The sequence below is a fragment of the Phaenicophaeus curvirostris genome, chromosome 7, assembly GCF_032191515.1.
Source record: "Phaenicophaeus curvirostris isolate KB17595 chromosome 7, BPBGC_Pcur_1.0, whole genome shotgun sequence".
NCBI classification, from domain to species: Eukaryota; Metazoa; Chordata; class Aves; order Cuculiformes; family Cuculidae; genus Phaenicophaeus; species Phaenicophaeus curvirostris.
The window spans coordinates 40559805-40577345 of NC_091398.1; the positions used below are offsets into that span (position 1 = coordinate 40559805).

A 17541-nucleotide genomic window follows, 5' to 3' on the forward strand; every position below is an offset into this window, starting at 1 on the left:
AAAGGAGGTTGTGGGGAGGTGGGGGCTGGGCTCTTCTCCCAAGTAACAAGCAACAGGACAAGAGAAAATCATAGAATCACAGAATAACCAGGTTGGAAGACACCCACTGGATCATCGAGTCCAACCATTCCTATCAAACACTAACCCATTCTCCTTAGCACCTCGTCCACCCGTGCCTTAAACCCCTCCAGGGAAGGGGACTCAACCCCCTCCCTGGGCAGCCTCTGCCAGTGCCCAATGACCCTTTCTGTGAAGAATTTTTTCCTAATGTCCATCCTGACCCTCCCCTGGCGGAGCTTGAGGCCATTCCCTCTCGTCCTGTCCCCTGTCACTTGGGAGAAGAGCCCAGCTCCCTCCTCTCCACAACCTCCTCTCAGGTAGTTGCAGAGAGCAATGAGGTCTCCCCTCAGCCTCCTCTTCTCCAGGCTGAACCCCCCCAGCTCTCTCAGCCGCTCCTCATAAGGCCTGCTCTCCAGCCCCTTCACCAGCTTCGTTGCTCTTCTCTGGACTCGCTCCAGAGCCTCAACATCCTTCTTGTGGTGAGGGGCCCAGAACTGAACACAGGATTCGAGGAGCCTCAAGTTGCACCAGGGGAGGCTTAGACTGGATATTAGGAAAAACATCTTCACTGATTGGTGAAGGCCTGACAGAGGCCACCCAGGGCAGTGGTGGTATCTCCATCCCTCAAGGGGTTCAAAAACCATGTAGCCGTGGCACTTCAGGACATGGTTTGGCAGGCACGGTGGGGTTGGGCTGACAGCTGGACTGGATGAGCTGAGAGGTCTTTTCCACCCTCAATGATTCTATGATCATCATCGCCTTACACCTTTTCAAGCATTAACGGTAGCGATGCAATAACCCCTTACCGAATATGGTAGGAAAAAACACAACCCAGGCACCTTCTGGCCAGGCTGTGAAACCTTTGCTGGCTGACCCAGCACTGGCAGCCCAGGAATACAAAGTGTTTCTTAATATGAAGGCTGTTTGCCCTTTATGGTTTCAGTCTGCTGCCTCATTGCTGTAGTTTTTAACCTCAAACACGACAATCAGCGTGACTTTGGAAAAACAATGATTCTTTATCACATGTAAGTGCAAAGCACCGACGTCCTCTCGTATTGTTCAAACTGCTGGGCTTACCACGATTCCTGTATCCCCCTGAGGACAAGCAGGGATGTCTGCTAGCTGGGTGCTGTGGGTTTGGAGAAGCTGGTCGGGAAGGTGAAAGGGAAGTCGAGTTGTAAAGCAGGAACTGTTGGCTCTGGTGTCGGAGCTGCAGGAGCTGGCATGGTGTGCGGTGGTGGGCAAAGAAGCCGCTTCTCCAACGTGATGCCCTTTCCACAGGTTCAGCATTCAGCCTGCGATGGAATTAATTATTCACCAACCGACAGTTATCCCCTTCCTGCCGTGCCTTGGCTGAGAATTGCTGTCGTGGGCAATTCATCTCCTGGTGCAAATACAGAGCGAGTCTGCAATCTATGGGCTCGTTCCAGGGTTAGATAAGGTAGCAGAATTCAAGTAAACAATTTAGCCTTTAAACAGAAGAGTGTTGAGATTTTCTGACCCTATTTAGTTTGTTTTGGTTTTGATTTTTTTTCTTTGTTGTTGTTGTGTTAGCCCTTGTGACTTACTGAAGTGAATTCGGGCAGTGCACTAGCTGCAGCCAGAGCACCCCTTGGCCCGGCCACACAACGCCCCTGCCTGCCAGCGGCTTTGCCTGAACCTCAAAGCCCACCCAGTCCCATCCCTGCCACGGGCAGGGACACCTCCCACTGGATCAGGGGCTCCAAGCCCCATCCAGCCTGGCCTTGAACCCCTCCAGGGATGGGGCAGCCACCCCTGCTCTGGGCAGCCTGGGCCAGGGCCTCCCCACCCTCATCGTGAAGAATTTTTTCCTAATGTCCAATCTAAATATTCCCCTTCAAATTTAAAGCCATCCCCGCTCATCCTATCACTCCACACCCTTGGAAAAAGCCCCTCCCCAGCTTTCCTGGAGCCCCTTTCAGCACTGGAAGCTGCTCTAAGGTCTCCTTGGAGCCTTCTCTTCTCCAGGCTGAACAACCCCAATACTTCTGAGTTGCAGCTATTTAAGAGCAGCTGGATTTAAAAATAAACAGCATTTATTTCACGGAGCAGATGCATCTCCTTCTTCAGGACCTCATTCATCTCTACTCTAAACACTATCCCCAAACAATAAAACCACAGCAATGCTCCCAATGTTTTCCTCAACTGCCTCTTCCAAGCTTTTTCCCACCCTTGCCTGCAGAATACAGACAGGCCTTTAACTGGTTTCACAGAATCATAGAATCATAGAATAACCAGGTTGGAAGAGACCCATTTGTAGCTTTTTCATTTATTGTAGAAAAGTAATTATTGTAATGCAGTTCCTTTTTGTACATCTAAATTCCATAAAACCAATCCATAGAAATGAGGATACTGTCAGCATGCAGTCGGCATTTTCTTTGTTAAATGATTCTGATCACAAAAATAACACCACTTTTTTTTTTTCTGTTCCTTTGAAAGCCACTAAAAGCAGAGGGAGAGCAACGCATGCAACACTGTACACATTTGCATAGTATATTGTACCCAGCATGCCTCGTAGAATGCTACACATACAGTATCTATAGAAGGAAAACCAGAAAGGGGTGAATCAGCAGAAAATACAAATTTGTGGGTATTTTTTCCTTTAGTAAAAGCAATAATGTCTTTACCAGCGCGACTCTGAACTGGCTCCCAGCGAGGCTGGAGGTACCACTGCCAAGCTGTCACTGGGAACCAGTTTGGGTGAAAAACTGAGGTTTTCTGGGATCTGAGAAGCCCAAGGTCCATCATTTGCAGTTTGAACGATTGTTTCGATCTTTCTTCACCCCGCCATTTCTCACACATACATACAATTCACATTTTGCTCAATTCTCTTCCTATGCTGTTCTTGTACAATGCCACTAGCTTCTCTCTCTCTGCATGGGAAGAGAATCGCACGTGTTCCAAATGTAAATACACCTCGGCCTAAGCGTGCACTCACAGAATCATGGAATGGTTTGGGTTGGAAGGGACCTCCAAGCCCACCCAGTGCCATGGGCAGGGACACTTCCCATGGGATCAGGGGCTCCAAGCCTCATCCAACCTGGCCTTGAACCCCTCCAGGGAGGAGGCATCCACGACTTCCCTGGGCAACATGTTCCTTATGCTTACTCTGCATAGAACTTCATGGAAGTTTTGGGTAGAGTCATCCACAGCTCTTAGGGTGTAACATTCTTCTCTCCCCATCCCTACACACGAAGGCGCATCGCTCTGTAGCTCCAAGAACTCCTTTACCAGGAGAATTTCATTCCAGACCTTGGGCTACCTGTATTCTCGTGGTATGGTCATCAGTCATATGCCAAAACCCATCCATCTGACAAAATTTCTAGTTATTCATGTAATTTCAGCTTTGAGGAGGAAACTAGCAGAAAGGCATGGGCTTTCTAAATTTAAAAGGTTCTTTTCCTGTATCAATTAAAATGGAAAGAATACAAGTTATTGGAAAATCAATCACATACGCAGAATGTGAGGCTAGAAATAAACTGCTGAAGTATCAGGCAGAGAGTTAAACTGATCAAAAATGCAATAAATCCACTGATGCTGGATCAAAACATCTAATTTTTTTCAAAAATACAAGGCCAAATGCAAGGGTGGAATTACTGTAAATTTGTGCTATTACAAATGTGCTTCTTCTTCCTTGCTCTGTTTTTACATCATCGACAAAATATATTATTCTGTCCCGTACAATATATCTGCTTACTACATAGATTTTCTACTGCTTATACAAAGTAGAATTAATATCAAAGGGGGCTGTGGCACTAAATTGAATTATGTTTTGTTTTTCAGGGAATATTGATAAGGCTTATGAGAATCTGGTCAGACCTTGCAAAGACTGGCTCTCAGAGAAGAAGGGAGAAGACAGGAATCCCAGAGAGGCTTTCACTGCTGAGAAACACGAGAGAAAAGGCAGCTCCAGTGAACACCCCCCGGGCCAGTGCTGCTCCCAGCTTCACCACTTCCCAAGGAGTAAAGAGATGACGCTCTCTTATTAACACTTTAAAACAATTTCTGCCTTCTCCCAAAGTTCTCTGTATGGATTCAAGTGCAATATTTCTCATCTGCTTAAATGGATTCCACAGACAGTGAGAGCTCTTAATGCAATTTCTATACTAATTACCACTTTCAGCCCTTTCTCAAAGTTAATTCCTTATGTATATTTTATGTTATTAAAATGTCCCTTTATTGTTAAAGACACACCTTTGTTTTTCCATATAAATGAAACTCGACACGAGTAACAATCTAACAAAGTTATTCAAATGACACCTCTTCACATAATTTACTCTCTTTTTGGATAATTTTAAAGAAATTAATTCCCCCAGAGTTAAATCTGGCTACGTTACAGTGTCTTGCAGTCTTGTTACTCTTTGTGGAACGACTGTTTAAAGAAATGAGGGGTAACTGCAACAAAATATGTGGTACCAGAACCCCAAGTATCCGAACTTGTATTAAGAGCAACTGGGGTAACACATGCCAAGTCTGAAACACGGATTTTAAGGAGTGAAACCAGATTTGTATAAATGGTATTTTACAAAATATGCATTTGATTTTTTTTTTTTTCCTTTGTGGCCTCCAACTGTTTTTGCTTTAACACAAATGGAGACCGTGGAATCGAGGAGAAGCCTCATAAGCACTGAACTTGGAGAACAAAACACAGCAGAAGACAGACTTAGTACATCCTTAAAGAAAAAATGACCCGTGAAAGCCCTGGCTTACCCAAATCAGTGTGCCATGAAGCAACAGTGTTAGCAACGTTATTTTGAGAAGGGCAATGTCAGGGAAGATCCGAGATCCTCGGAGGGTTCAGAGAAGGCAACGGTACTGAGAGCAAAGAGAATTCAGAGAATGCGCAGTCAAACTGAACTCGGTCACGGGCCTACACGCATCCAGAAGAACCACCAGCATCTTTGGATTCCTACCGCTACCTTTCCTCCGTCTGGTAACTGTCACTCTCTTTATGTATCATTTCAAAAGCGAGGAGCATGAAATACTAAACCCCCAAATATCAACTTCTGCAGCAGCTCTCAAACCTGGAGGAGCACTTTAACATATTTTCCTGCGTGCAGCAAACCCAGCGCCGACCCTGTGAGGGGATCAGAGCCGCGTCTGCCGAGCGGCAGAGCCACCCCTGGTCCCAGCACACTCCGTCCAGCGGGTCCGTCCGAGCTCCATCCACAAGACACGGGGTTGGAGCAGACTGAGCGCCCAGCAGCCGAGAACAGGGTGAGCAGCAAGAAACAACTGCGCTCGCCTCAGAAACTGCTCTGGCTTACCACGTATGAACCAGGGCCACCGCTGGGTGCCCACTGCAAGTGGTCTTTCGGGATAAAACCTCGGCATCAGGCTGTACTGAACTACCGGCTCCCCAGCAGAATAATCAGTGGCCACGCTGGTTTTTTGCCACACCGCCCTGTTTAGAGGATAATAGCCTAACTGGGCCCCCTGTCTATCAAGTACAACTTCATACAGAGCAGCTCCAGCTGCTTTGCTTTAAGCACAATTCCTCATGTACTCGGCAAACACAATCAGCGGTGAGCTGCACATCCCATGGCATCAATGTTCATCTATAGAACTAGTAAACAAACCTGTACATCAGCTAAACACAACCTGCCAACAACAAGTATTTTAAATTAACCGTTTATCAATTAATTGTCTTTAAAGTGGCTTCGAGATTTTTAAAACACTGTGTTAATTCATTCACAAACACAGGAATGCACTGACTTTCTCTTTAGATACCGAGATTGTTGCCATCACCTTTATTGGCTAAATTGTCATTAATCCCAACGTGTCCTAATGAAAAACCCACACTGACAACAAAGTTAAGAAAATAAATCAATGTTTTATAAACACTCCTAACACCCTCTGCATAAGCCTGAGCTTAGGAACAGAACTCAGATCTTGAATAGTATTTTAATAAGGAGAAGAAATGGTATGAGGACCGGAAAATTAGCCTGACTCGTATTCATTCGGGAATACATGAATTTCACAATGTTATATTAGCGCTGTTGCATAATCAATCACGATACAGCTGGCTAGTGTTGCTCGAGTTCTAACACAAATACTATGAGTTAACGTGGCCTGATGGACAGAGCAGCTTTGACCGATTACCGTGTTTCCTAAAGATCACTGACTTTTTAAAAGGAAGAGTTCCCATAGCTTGTACCTAGAATAAATTAATAATCTATTAGCAAGTTCAGTATATTTGTACTTAAAGATAGATATATCTTCAAAGAATAAAATCCCCAGCGAGCTGCTGGATCCCTTATAACTGAGTTCTTACGTTAAAATGGAACGGGCCGTGGGAGTAGGGGTGGGAAACCAATTCTGTACGAGAGCTAAGTAAACTTAAACCCACATGAAGAGGAACTCAGTGTGTTCTCTCCAGACAATACACGACGTCCCTCACAAGCTTGTTTTTATTAGAACAAACAAAGTAGTTTTGGCACTTCAGATGCTGCAGGTGGTGGAATTTGTGCATATGTATTGTGCAGATCTTTCCCTTCACTAACGTGACATGGAAGACTTAAAACCAAGGCTCCGAAAGGCTCCAGAAAGAAAGGACATTTTATCTAGGAAATGATAAAGCAGCAACCTTGTTTAATAAATATATGTAGGTGTTTTGCAGCCACCTGCTGTTAAAATGCAAATATCTTCAAGCAGTTAAATGATCCGATCCCTAACACTACTACAGAATAAATAAAGAGCTGTCTAACCTAGGTTTATACATCTCAGTGTATCCTTTGCAATTAATACTTTAATGCACACAAACAGGAAACTTTAATTAAAGCTTATAGAAAAAAACGTTTTGCCTAACGCCTTCTGTCTCATGCAGGTACGTGTGCTGTACATGGAACTAAGGTTGGTAAAAACCACTGAGGGATGCTCCGCGGTGCCTTAGCAGGAAAAATCAGAGCGGGCAGCTGAGGCTACTGCGCCCAGACCTGATCTTGCTGGGCTTTCTCAGCCTAAGAAAACCAAACACAATCAGGTCTGCCCTATCCACTCTAAACTCTGTGACTCCAATGGATGCAGATAATATCTTTTTTTTCGAATCATCTCGTGGCGCTGACACTGCCTTTTAGGCAGTGAAATTCTTGATTGAAATGATTGAAAGAATCAATCACGCATCGGCAATCTTTTCCTGCTGCTAGAGATGCGCATTGGGTTTGGTTTGAATCATAGAATCATGGAACGGTTTGGGTTGGAAGTGACCTCCAAGCCCATCCAGTGCCACCCCTGCCATGGGCAGGGACACCTCCCACTGGATCAGGGGCTCCAAGCCCCATCCAACCTGGGCCAGGGCCTCTCCACCCTCATTTGAGATGAGTTACTTGTCTGGTTGCAAACATCAAGATGATAACCGGACTCAACGGTGGTGGAAAATACCCGTGATCTTTGCTAAGTGGTCCAGAAAGTGAAAGAAACTGGGATGTGCAGGAAATTCATTTAGTGCTACATGCTTTTAAGGCCTGCTCTGAGCAGGCTTTGGGAAGAAAAGAAGCAAATATAAAAGTTATTGATCCTCATTTTTGGGAAAAAAAAAAAATTAAAAATAAATAGTTTTGATGTGAACCTGCATTAAAAAATGCACGTTCAGCACAATTCTGTCAAGTCTAGAAAAAGTGAGCAGTGGGGAATTTCGAGCGTCTCTGCTTAAAGACAGGAGGGAGCTGTACAAAACCATCAGTTATGGTCAATTTTTTCAATCGCGTTGGATCTAAGGCTTCACTGATCGGGTACGACATAAGGTCCAATCACCTCAAATTATCTGTTTAAGGAAACTGGAGACTCAGTAGGTGAAGAGCAGTGATTGGTAGGAATTAAGGCAGCAATATCTCCAAGAATTTATCATAGCTCTTAGAATCAAAAATGTCAGCTCTACGACTTCACTGCGAGCAGGTTTTTTTTTTCTGATCTCCCATTTTTATTGCAAGCTGATACTGATAAATATGTGATTTAAATGTTCACTTAGGAAGATTTAACCCCCCCTCCCTTCCCTCTGATTTCATTACAGAAATCAAACCTGATGTTCTTCTGGAGAGTTCTTGTGCGAAGCTGGAGTTTTCAGACATTCAAAGATGGATTTGGAAAGACGGGACACACAGGGAGGGGCTGGGATGTACTGGAATGGAGGTACTCTACACCCTGGGATAGGAGAGTGCGCTGTTTGCCAGTTAAAAAGGCAAAATACTAAAAACAGGAGGAAAAAGCTATATATCTATGCACTCATGTTCCATTTTGGGACTACGAGTTGTGTTCAGGTAAAGAAGGAAAAATAAAAACCACTATTTTCTATCTCTAACAGCACAAACTTCTTAAGTTTGTTCGTTTTCCTGTTTCTCTTTCCCCTTCTGTCAGAGTTTGTCACTGCTGACTCCAACAAAAATGCCAGCACTGGCTGAACCGAAGGAACTGTTTTGCTGCAACGTTCACGCCAGGTCTAAAAATAATCTCAAACTGGAAAGTGTTTCATAACCGCTGCAATAATTTGTGAGGTTTGGCACTCTCAAAAGTTTACATTTGGTTGGTCTGGAAATGAGGGGTTAGAATAAGTCCCTTTATTCTAACCTTCCACGTAAAATCGAGCTCCCAGCAAACAAACGCTGGCTTCAAGTGGTTTGCGATTTTCCGATTTGTCACTGGCGTTTTTTGTCAATCACAACATGCTCAAGTTGACTTTCAAGTCAATTCACCCAAATTCCAACAGGAATTGGTTTATAAATTGGTTCCAACTGGAACTGGTCATTTGGAATTTCCAGCACAGGAAATCATTTTATAAGTGCCTTGAGAAGGACCCTACATTACAAACAGATGTGCCTAATACCTAATGACAAACTATGGCTATAAATGCAAACGCTGTAGTAAAAATAAAACCCAAAGAACAACCTATGTGATCGGGCAAATGCAAGGGCATGGAGACTTCTTTTTGCCCCCTACTTAAGATCAAATGAGAGCAGAGCACGGCATCACGAGAACCACGCTCCGCCTGCCAAATTAAGATGTTTTTTTTAATTTCCTAGCTACTTTATGGCAAGTTATCAACTGATGAATCCTATTTTTTCCCCGGGTTCTTGAACTCAAAGCCTATGTCGTGACTCGTGGCTGTATCCTCCAGGGGATCCTCGGTTCCTGTGGGGTTTGTAAGCGTCCTGGTAGGAGTCAGAGTATTCTTCTTCCACTAGAGGATAGTGATCTCGGCTGTGTTGGGAGCTGGAAGACAAGCGGTTCCTGCTCTTGCGAGCTCTTTCATTGTGATAATTTTCATCTGAGGTCATTAGGCTTCGTCGCTCAACGGGAGAGTTCTCTGTGGAGTGGCTGCTGTGCCTCACACGCTGGCTCTACAGGGGCCAAAGAATCCAAGCGTTAATACAGACAAAGAGCAAGCGACATTTTCAGCTTGTTTTCAGACTTATTCTGAGGCCTTTCAGAATCCATCCACTTTTGTGTTACTCATTTTCTATTAAAGCCTGTATGCTACAGGAATGGGTTACGATATCTGGGTCCTAGAGCTGAAAGCAGAGCACAGGCGATATTCCAACGTGCACCTTACGGGATTCACCACGGTAAAGGTCACAGGCCAGGCAGCATGAAAAGTGAGCTGATGTAGTCAGCATTTATCACTTTTCTCTGATCATGAACGTAACATTCATGCTTCTACTCTGCTTAGAAAATTGTAAGCTTTGATTTATGTGGCTTTAGAAAACATCTGACCATGTTTGTTGGACTTTTTTTTAAAGGGGCAGCTCTGAGCCCTGTTTAAAAACCTTCGTATGACCAAACAAGCAATGGGCTGCTCTCCACACAGCTAAGAGGAGCCTACAGCGATCAGATATTAACACATTCTTCCAACTAAAACATCATAAATATTTTAAATCTGTTGACAGAAACCCCTTTTCTAGGATCATTTATTAATTCAAAGGTGTAGCCTTTGCTCTCCTCACATTCCCATGATGATAACATCCTGCGTTTGTCATACCAACAAAACTAGTTCAGGTTTTTTTACCAGTAAACTGGCACAAGGAAGAAATAGCCTAAAAAATATTGCTTGATGTCATCCCACATGAAACCTCCCAAGAGTACGGCCACCGTGCTCCTAGGACAGACTCGGGCAGTGCTTTCCTTTCTCTACACAACACTCGACGTCGTCGTTCCGATCCGTCCATCACCGACAGAAAACTGCCGCCCTGGCTACTCTCCTGCAGCCTCAGGTTCCAGGAGCATCATCTGCTCCGCTCAGGATCTCTCTGTGCTACAAACCCCCGTTCCTGCTGCTTCACCCTCTCCCTGTGGCAACTGTTCTGCTGCATAATTGATACCGACAGCCTTGCCCGCATGGGGAAGGAGCCGTGCCGGCAGGGATACCTTTACAGCACAGCAGATACGGTGTCGCGTCTCCTGCGGATCGATGCTCCCAAGGTGACTCACCGAGAGATCCCACACCACGAGCTGGCACAGAAACGTGCCCTCCTGCCAACCCACGCGCTCGGCTGCTGGGGAGCAACTTCTAACACCGTATAGAATCATCGCATGTTTCGGGTTGGAAGGAACCTTTACAGGTCCAACCCCCTTGCAGGAGCAGGGACATCTGCAACTCCATCAGGCTCCTCGGAGCCCCATCCAACCTGACCTTGAATGCTTCTAGGGATGGGGCCTCCACTGCCTCTCTGGGCAACCTGGGCCAGTGTTTCACCACCCTCAACGTAAACAATTTCTTCCGTATATCCAGTCTAAATGTCCTCTCCCTTAGTTCAAAACCATTACTCCCAAGTTTTCCTTATAGCACCGTGTTTTAGCAGTGATTATATGTCAAAGTCAACATGTTCTCTTCACAAATTATGCTTCTTAAATTTCTCTAGCCTAGGCACACAAATTTGACATATAATCACTTTGTCAACTGCAACTTCACCTTTCGTGCTCACCCCCCGCCCTCCCTGCAGTAATTTCTCTCTCCAGCTACAACCTGCTCCTCTCTACAAACCTTCCTGCTTCCCTGCCTTTCCTGTGTATCGTTCTGATCCTATTATTTACCCCTCCAGAGGTGCAAGCATGGCACAAAACCAGCGTGGTCTCACACTGGTCTTAAGCCCTAGATAACTTTTGATCCCACAGCTCAATCAGAATGATAAGCTGTGTTGCATTTTCTGCTTTAACGGACTCAAACTGCGAGTCCCCTGGAGCCTAAGATCCTCCCCACAGCCTGACCTACAGCATTGGAGCGGCTTTGCTGAAATTAAAGCTCCACTTTGCGGGTTTAGAGCTAGCCAGGGGTCAGATATGGGGCTGAACCCTAGGAGGTAGCACTGACAACGTTTACTCTGCCTGCCGCGGGCTGCAAACACGCACAGCTCAGCACTGACACCTTCTTTCAGACAAGGTCACAACCAAGGACCAAACACCACTGGTTCCAGTGAGGGTACCACATGTGGTGCGATGGGACACGTGTTGGCACAAACACCCCCTTCTTCCCTCATTCTGCTCTATCTGTGCTGTTTAACTTCACCCTGATGACCTCTGTCAAGCCCAAAGGCTTAAGATAAATCAGAAGTTACAGTTCTTGGTAGCTAAACTCCAAGCCCCACTCGAGTAACCAAGGGGAGCTCCTGCATCCTGACAGGGTGGAGGACGGAGAGATTGTCCCAGGAAACCTGTATCACTCTCAGGCGTGACTGTCACACCAGGCTCTGGGCTTCTGGGGTTGGGTCCCTCCAGGCATCAGGTGAGGAGAAGCCACAAGGCCACAGGCAGTATAAATTCTTAACGTAACATAAGTACCCGAGCTGGTTTAATTCCTGGGATTTGCCCGACTGCTTTAATTACGATATCGCATCATTGAAGTTAAAACTGATGCAAATCCTTATGAAAGCTTGAATATATACAGAACCATGGAATGGTTTGGGTTGGAAGGGACCTCAAAGTCCATCCAGTCCCACCCCTGCCATGGGTGGGACACCTCCCACTGGATCAGGGGCTCCAAGCCCCATCCAGCCTGGCCTTGAACCCCTCCAGGGATGGGGCAGCCACCCCTGCTCTGGGCAGCCTGGGCCAGGGCCTCCCCACCCTCACAGCAGAACATTTCTGCCTAAGATCTCATCCAAACCTGCTCTTTTTCAGCCTAAAACTGCCCCCCCTCATTCTGTCCCTGCCCTTCCTGATCCAGAGCCCCTCCCCAGCTTTCCTGGAGACCCTTTCAGCACTGGAAGCTGCTCTAAGGTCTCCCCACAGCCCTCACTTCTCCAGGCCAAACAACCCCAACTCTCTCAGCCTGGCCTCGTACAGGACACAGATAAGACCTTTAGGTGGACAAGCCCTTCAGATGCTGGACGCCTTTACTGCGAGATAACCATGTAAAACATCATGACTCTTTGAAGGGGCCTGGACGCTTCAGTGGCAGGGAAAGGCAGTCCCTGCGGCCCCTGGCTGAGCGTCATTCCCTCAGGGAGAAATTTACCCCTCTGCAGAGAACCAGCACCACTCAGGTCCCATCTAAGCCTTCACAATTCGGGTGAAGTGGGGATTAGGTGACGCGTACCTTCAGCCAGCCCACTGCACAGGGGTGATTTTCATCTTCAGTGTGAGTTTGCCCTAAGTAAATGGAGCAACATTTCACAGTTACTGCTGGTGTCCATTGATCAGAGAGAAATAAATGCCTGAAAAAAAGTTCTGCGGATACACCCAGTTCTCAAAATGAAACCGAAGAGGTGGAAGTTCTGCAGATGGGATTTTATTGGCATGAAGGGATGGAAAACTGAAATCTTAAGGCAAGTGGAAATGGAAATGACAGTTTACACGTGGATGTTTGTAGTAACAGAACAGTGCTTGTGCGCTCAGGCAGTCAGGAGACAGGGACTTACTGACCCTAATAAACCAAGCGCGGCATTAGAGACGTGAGCATCGAGGACCACGCACCTTCGGTGCGGCTCACGCACAGAAAAAACAGCTTTATGTTAATTGAAAACACCCAACAATGCATCATTGCCTTCAACAGCGCTACCTGCTTCAAGACACTCTACAAGCAGAACAGAGGTTAAATTTGTCAGGTGAATTCCTCGTTAAATGCGATTTGCTCCACTCTTGACACACCTTAGAAGCGCACGCTCCTCAGAAGCCACACACGCACACACAGAGCAACTCTGACACTTTCAGACTTAAAAGTTCACTGCAATCCTGATCTTCTCAAGCATTCATAAAATTAATCAAAAACAGTTTCTCTTTTCAAACTTAGTAAAGCACGTACTTCTCATTAAGGACTATTTACATGCCACGATTGAAGTTTCAAAGTTCAGCCGTTTTTGAACTATCCCTGTGGAGAAAAAGGGTCAGAATTTTTTTCAATGGGTAAAAGAAATGTGTCTTTTATTCACACTCAAAGAACTCGAAAAGGTGAAGGCATTTTGCTGATACAAGAGACAAGCATGGAAGTCTTTCACTCACAAGCGAATGGTTTGTGAAGTGATGAGGGGAGAAATAAAAGGGACCATTCCAGACACTGCTCTGCGTTCCCATCTCTTGGCTCGGCTGCTGCGACACTGTGCACGCCTATTCTCAGTCTGAAAGGGGCTCATCTGCAATGACCTGCTTTCCAGGTTAAAAAAGAGGCTGTTTTCTAATCTGGCTGCAACATCCCTTGGCAGAGCGCCGTGTAACCCTTCCTCGAGAGCTAACTCCTTGCTGGGAAGATTTATAGCCATTTTATTTCCCATTAAAGCAGTCACGGTGCTTCCACACTTGGCCAACCAACTGCTTCCTCATGGATAACAGGCCTCAGCTTTACTGCTGGCAGCGGCCAAACAGGGAGCGCTAACTGATAAAGCAGATATAAGTTATGCTGTATGAACCACACTACACTATTCTCCCATAAATCAACCTCCCCCACACCTGATCTGCGCTGGTGTTTGGGGCCGACAAGGATTTTCCTACCTGCAATCCAGAGATGGCAGCGGGATACGGTGAGAGCGCGGTGGATCCCAGATTTCGCCCCAGGAGAGGAGTCATGGGTGTGCTACTGGTGGTGTGGGTAGCACGCCAGTACGCCTCAAGGTACTCAGCCAAGTGCTCGCACGCATCCTCAAGCTGATTTTCATCCAAAATTACATCAAACATTTCCTGATCACAACAACAAAGTTCAGTTCATTACAATGTTACAGGCGAAAAGAAACAGAGCTTAAGCAATTCTCATCCTGCTACTCCTCTAAAGCTCGGTAGGAATCAGACCATGGGATTGCAGAAGAAAACGATATGAGTGAGTTTGGAAGATGATCAAAAGCAGAAGCTCTCAGTGGTCCCTGAACCCTCACCAGATGGTATGTGGGACCTACCATGCTCAAGGGCGCTGGGCTACCCTAATGACTATTGAGCTCAAAGCCAGGAGGTGAAGCTCCACGCAGGAGTAACACGGGAGTGCTTCGCACTGGTCTGGGACCCAAGGGCTCAAGTCTACTTCTCCCATCCTAACTACAATACGTTTCCAGAGTGAAGGATACTCTTAAACCCATTTCCAGGTCAGTGAACGCAGCACGTGGCTCTGTTGGCAGTGTTTCTGCTTAGAAAAAAACACTGCAGGACACCCAGCTGGTCAGGTTCTTGCAGATGGGAACCCTTCAGACCACCTCCCTGCTCTGTTGTTGTAACCACACTCATCTGTGCCTCTCCGACAGCCTCACCTATCGGTTCTGAGCTGCAGGATCGTGCAGGTAGGACATTTCTCCCCTCTACTCCATTTACCAGCGTACAGAACCCAACCGTCCCCGCGAGTCCTGGCACTGGTTTCACACCTCAGCACCTTGTGGTCCACAGAGATGCTGTGGGTCAGGGAATGTGGAAGGACTTGAAAGCCACGTGGCTTCCGTGCTGCCCAAGAAGTCAAAGGGACTCTCTGAGGACAATGGATTAGATCATCAGCACAACAAGTGCCGATAACAAACTGCCGATAATAAACCATCATAAACTGAGTCCCTCAAGAGAAACAGAAACACGTTTTCAGCACTGAAATGTTGTATCTCTGCTTCAATCTTAACTCGCGCCTTAGTGGAAAAAAATCTACTGTGAAAACAGCACAGGAAATGAAAAACAACTGCAGGTGCTGCACGAGTTCGGAGGAACCGATACAAACCACAGCCTGCTTTTTCTTCCGCGCACATTTACAGCTCTATCCAATACACACAGAGGCGATGTCTCTAGAACAAGATATAAAACTGCAGGATGAATTTAACCTAAAATCTGACCATGCACCTACCTGCTGCCCAAAAGTCTGCTCCAGAACTTACTTTAATACTAAAGCCATTTTATTTAATTTATTCTCTTTTATCAGCATAGCGGAGCATCGTTTCCTCCTCCACCAGCCAGCATGGAGATCTCTTTCACCGTCAGTGTTAATAAGAATACTCCTAACACGCCATCCTTTTGTCAAATTTAGCATTCGCTGTCCTTGTTTTGCTCCTCTATTTATCTTTACCCTTTCCACTTTCCTCTGCTATTTAAAAACATGTTGATAAACTATGTATTCCACCACCATCTGTGGAGGAAATCAGTAATTCAAACAGAGCTGTGTTAGAAAATATTAGAATGGGGGATGCCTACAGATTCTTTGCTTTGGAAAGCATTGGAATTAGAACCGTAGAACTAAAGAATGGTTTGGGTTGGAAGGGACCTCAAAGCCCACCCAGTGCCACCCCTGCCATGGGCAGGGACACCTCCCACTGGATCAGGGGCTCCAAGCCCCATCCAACCTGGCCTTGAACCCCTCCAGGGATGGGGCAGCCACCCCTGCTCTGGGCAGCCTGGGTCTAGTAAGGCAGAGGGATACGACCCCTTCTCTTAGCACCGGCATGAATCCAACTGCTAAAGTCATAACAAACTGTCTATGAGCAGTGCATTTAAAGCTGTAAGATTAACACAATTCATGTTTCTTTGAGCCAGAGAATGAACCTGCTTAAAGGAGTCAAGCAGCGACAGCCATGCTTCGCACTGGCTTGAGCAGCATCAGTGAAAAACTGGCAGGGAATTAATACATAAAAGCAGTTCCTGAACTTAAATATGCCAAAAAAGACAGCTGCTTTTACAATGTCTAGACACGCAGCACCCTCGGATTCCTAAAGGCTGACTCTCAGCAAATAAAAAAGTGAAGTTTTATGGTTTTCAAGTACCTTCACTTCAAACAAATACTCCTGCAGGAATGTGAGCTGCAAAACAGAAGAAGCAGGTCACGAATGAAGCAGAAGACAGACAGCGGTGTCTTTGGTCCCATCTAATCCTGCCCCTCTCCAGTTTATACCCACTGCCCATCGTCCTATCACTCCAAGCCTTTGTGAACAGCCCCTCCCCAGCTTTCCTGGAGCCCCTTCAGGTACTAGAAGGTCGCTATAAGGTCTCCTTGGAGCCTTCTCTTCTCCAGGCTGAACAACCCCAACTCTCTCAGCTTCTCCTCATATGGGAGGTGCTCCAGCCCTCTGATCATCCTTGTAGCCTCCTCTGGACCCGTTCCAACAGCTCCATCTCCTTCTTATGCTGAGGAATCCAGAACTGTTAGGAATACCTTTCTGGACACCAAACAGCACAGAACTGGCCTGCAAGAGGTTGTGCAAGTCTGAACGGAGGCAGACTCGGAGCAAGCTCAGTTGCAGGTCTGACATGTGGATACTCTGGACATTGGGAACGTTCTTCTGTTGCAGGTTGGGTTTCCCTTTGTTCTCTTAGGCAACAGAACACGCCTGCAGGATGGGAGGTTGAGGCAGAGTTTCCCAGACCCCGGGGACGGACAATGGAACTGCTACGATGCACTGAACAAGCTGCCACACGCAGCCTCCCACTGCACGCCGCTCACTTCAACCTCCCCTCGCTGCAACCCTTGCGAGCAAACCTGAGCCCAACAACAGGAAACCGCTGGGCAAAAAAGCAAACGAGGCTGTGAAACACGTACAGGTGGGAAAACAAATGCACCTTTCAAAACGCTGCTCTGTGTGTAAGCTCGGGGCAGGCACCACAGTCCCTATTCAAAGAGGTGCAGGTGCAACTCCACTCAACTCGGCGTGAAGAGTTAGGGAGGTAAATGCTCCTACAGAAATCACTTTGTGCTACAGAAAAGTGTACGATCCTGGTTTAGTTGATAGGGCAGGGAGTCTCTCTGCTTTAAGAGGTACCGAAATGCAGTAGGAAATGTGAGCAACACAATACAGCCGAGCTCTCCAGAAAAGCTCGAGGTGGCTCGAACACGTTTCAGCGCTGCTCCAAGTGGAAAATAAGGATGAGACGGTGAGGAAACCATCCGCAGGTGCTGAAACCAGAGGCTTCCAGCAACTCTGCCCTTGAACCAGGCCCCTGCAGTGACCCGACAGCGGGATGCATGCGCGGTCGCTACCGTCACCCCCTGGGCATCTGCACACGGTCCTGGTGGGGCAAGAGGGACATGGGGGGTGGCTGAGACACCCACTTCCACTTTTAGATCAGGAAGACAGAAATTTCATTTGAACC

At 46.6% G+C, this 17541-nt stretch overlaps 1 protein-coding gene across 4 annotated transcripts in view; it reads right to left on the reverse strand.

The window, feature by feature from the left end:
• Positions 1 to 2340: 2340 nt before the first annotated feature.
• The window catches only part of CACNB4 (calcium voltage-gated channel auxiliary subunit beta 4), a 55714-nt gene continuing 40513 nt past the window's right edge, over positions 2341 to 17541 (reverse strand). The window contains exons 12-14 of one of the 4 annotated variants that reach the window (XM_069861691.1): positions 13993 to 14178; positions 7288 to 9413; positions 2341 to 3051 (exon numbers count right to left, since the gene is read on the reverse strand). In XM_069861691.1, coding sequence (XP_069717792.1) covers positions 9153 to 9413; positions 13993 to 14178 — 447 coding nt within the window. In that variant the 3' untranslated portion in view covers positions 2341 to 3051; positions 7288 to 9152. Of the gene's footprint in view, positions 3052 to 7287; positions 9414 to 12604; positions 12658 to 13309; positions 13376 to 13992; positions 14179 to 17541 lie in introns of those variants that run through there. The other 3 variants (XM_069861693.1, XM_069861695.1, XM_069861694.1) reach the window with 3 other exon arrangements.